General features: G+C 56.4%; 1 protein-coding gene across 1 annotated transcript; it reads left to right on the plus strand.

Moving 5' to 3' along the window:
- Positions 1–469: 469 nt before the first annotated feature.
- Positions 470–727, plus strand: TEX264 (testis expressed 264; the record flags this gene model as incomplete). The annotated part of the gene is made up of 1 exon (XM_008948820.1): positions 470–727. A coding segment is annotated over exon 1 (258 nt), but the record flags the coding sequence as incomplete, so codon positions are not given.
- Between the last annotated feature and the right edge of the window lie 2,494 nt (positions 728–3,221).

A 3,221-nucleotide genomic window follows, 5' to 3' on the forward strand; every position in this document is an offset into this window, starting at 1 on the left:
TCTGTAAATGATAAATTATTTGATTGTGGTCCCGTAATCCTTAGCCCCGTGCTGCGTGTCTGTTGGGTGATGCAGGCTCCTGGTGTGGTTTTTGGTCTGCCCTGGATGCAGGCCTGGATATGAGTGGTGTGGCTCATTCTGGGGAGATGGTGACAGTGCCTCTTCATCTCCACCTCCATAACCACCTCATTCCCAAGAGGCACTGAAGCAGTATAATTTGTACCTGGTGACCAATTGGAACAGGCTGATGCAACGTGGGACCAATATACAGGAGGTTTCAGGGCCAGGGAGGAGAGGGTGTCCGGTCTTGAAGCTTCACGCACGAGAGGAATTGAAGCGTGTGCGTTCTGCTGCAAATAAAGAGCTTTAGAGAGCAATTTCTCTTCCGAGTGCTAGCTTAACTCCCTCCTTTCTCTTCTCTCCCCTTGCTGGTAGCGCATCAGGAAGCATGGAGCACCAGGTGCCTATCATGTCCGACTGGGTGCTCCTGGGGCTGATCGCGGCACTGGTCACGCTGCTGCTGCTGACCGTCTTCGGTTTCGTGGTGTACTCGGGACTCTTCGCAGAGGTGGTGGTGAGCGCCGGCTCCCCGCCTGTCGGCAGCATCACGCTGGCCTACAAGTTCAGGGTGGGCCCCTATGGGGAGTCGGGGCAGCTCTTCACGGACGGCTGCAGCATCTCGTCGAAGCTCTGCTCCATTGGCGTCTACTACGACAACCCTCACACGGTAAGGTGGGGCCAGCGGGCTCTCCTCAGAACCTGGGCTCCTGCCTCAGGAAGCTCCCTGACTGCATTCCAGGCGTTTGTGGCTTGTCCTTTGTAGGTGAGCACTGGGGTTCACAGGGTCTCCCCAGATGCTCTGTGGGGAAAGGCACCTGAAAGCAGATGATTTCTTGGATAACCCCAACTGGAAGGCATTGATCAGGCAAAGATTGCTGAACTTCTGAGCAGGTTATCAGCAGGATCTGGTTATAGAGTAGAGGCCAGTGTCGTGACCCCAAGGTGAGGCATTCCTTGGCAGGTCCCCTGGCTGCAGGAAGTGCAGCCAAGGCTCCTTCTGGATATTGCACCTCTGTGTTTGAAAGCAGATGGTCTTTTCAGCTTGGTTTGTCCTAATCCATACTCCTTCTGTTTCTAGTACTCATGTGTTTCTGAGCTTCCCTGTAGTCCTTTTGTCCCATGAGAGTTCTTACTGAAGCCTCAGGTGATGTGTGCTGAGGGCTCCTGTCTGATGAAACAGTTACTCCATGATGCTCTTCAGGCCCAGAGGTGAGCAGAAAGTGCGTTGCCTGGTGGCTGCCAGCCAGAGCTAAGCACCCTGGCAGGTACGGTCCGGGACAAGGAGCAAATGGAAGTGCACCAGAACTTGCTGGGGGACGAGGAGCCTGGCTGCTGAGGCTAGGTGGCACTGGCGCCTCCAGATAATGGCATGTAGGCATGTGTCTGTGGCAGACAGCGTGGCTCCCCAGTAATTCTGCAGTAGCTAGTGTGACCATGGAGGAATGCTGTGGGAGGGAGGGAGGGAGGGAGGGACATCTATGTGGCCGACAGCTGTATGTGCATGCTTGGGTACATGTGCTGGGGGCTGGCATGGGCACAGGGCTTGGGCTGATAACTCACCTAGTGCTGCTGCTCTGGGAGTGACAGACCCTGCGTGAGGAATCCTGTTTTCATTGTTTGCAAGATGATGCTCCCAAGGGCTAGACGTGCGTAGCGGAAACTTGTCCCTGAAAACACAGTGCTGAGTGGCCTGTGACAGGGAGGTGTTGGAGGCAAGAAAACTGACCTTCATGGTACTCGGTGGAGCCCAGTGCACTCAGCCACCTTGTGTCTTTGTGTCCTGTGATGAGCTGAATTGTCTTTACCTTCCAGTTTTTGCTGCTGGATCACAGGTGGCGGAGAAGAGACACTGCAGTGCCTCCTCCTGGCCCGAGAAGAAGGGTGGTGAAGAGGACTTCACCTCCTGGGGTGATCTGGGCAGAGGCAGGTTTTGACTAGGCACACATGTACACATCTGTCCACAAGAAGTGTCATGTTGGGAGTGGGTGAGGGTTGGTAGCCATGGGAAGTGCCTGGTGTGAGTCAGGCCAAGGTCAGAGTGGCCAGTTTCCCCCCTGACTAATTTGTGTCCTTGTGTTGAGGTCCTTGTCTGGAGTTGAGAAGCCCAGTGCTGCTGCTTCTTTACCTGGTACCTCTGGGGGCAGAGTGAGGCAGTCAATGCTGTTGGGAGGGCTCAGCTTCCATACTTGGTGCTGCCCTGCTCCAGGGGTGTGATGTGAATGTACCTGTGTTTGCCGTGCAGACCTTTGGTTGGACACTGTGCCTCACCCCTCTGTTTGCCAAAGCCTGGGCTAGTGAAAGCTGATACTGCTGAAGCTGTGCAGGACATAGCTGTGGTGCCTAGGGCTCCACACGGTGGCAGGAGCCTCCTTCCGCCTAACACCCGTGGAATACCTGTGGGCACATTGTCAGACCTGAGTCTGTCTGAGCAGCCAGGGGCCTGGTGGCACCCTCCATGGATCTGTGGCTCCTGAACTTGTTGCCACAGAGATCTGTGTCTTACGGATGGACAGGCCAGGCAGGGTGCTGGGAGTGAGGATGTCCTTGGGCAGGATGGGCAGAGGGCTGCCTTGCCTCCAGGCAGTGAAGAAGGGGCCAGTTTTGAGTCACTTGGCCAGGGGCTGCAAAGCTCACGCCTGGAGTGCCAGCTCAGGTGCTGAGCACCCTGGTGTCCATGAGGTGCCCCTGTGTGCTCATACGTGCTGTAATGGCGAGGGCATAGGAGATGGCCTGCACTACTAGATCCTTATTCCTGGGGGTCCAGCAAGGCAGTATTGGTCACCCAGGCTGCCTTTCCCTTGGGAGGAAGAGATGACCTCCTCCTCTTCCTCCTTGTTCTCAGTGCTCTCCTGATGTTGGTGAAGCCCCCCCTGGCAGAGGCTGGTCTGTGTAGAGATGACCACCTACCATGGGTGTTGACTTGTCACCAAAAATAGATCTTTTGTCATCAGGCAGCAGAATGTGCCGCTGTGTCCGGCGGCGTCCCTGGCTGAGCGCTGACGGGCTCTGGCCAGACAGCCCCCTTGAGCCTGGCCCTCGGCCACCAGTTCCTGGGGGCCTGGTGCCCTGGCACTGCAGCAGGAAGGGGCTGATGCCCTGCAGATGCCAGCGTGGCTTTTGGGGTGCTGGCAGACTCACGGCCAAAGGGGGCTTTTGTGAGG

This window comes from Merops nubicus, unplaced genomic scaffold (assembly GCF_000691845.1).
Source record: "Merops nubicus isolate BGI_N331 unplaced genomic scaffold, ASM69184v1 scaffold48481, whole genome shotgun sequence".
Lineage (NCBI taxonomy): Eukaryota > Metazoa > Chordata > Aves > Coraciiformes > Meropidae > Merops > Merops nubicus.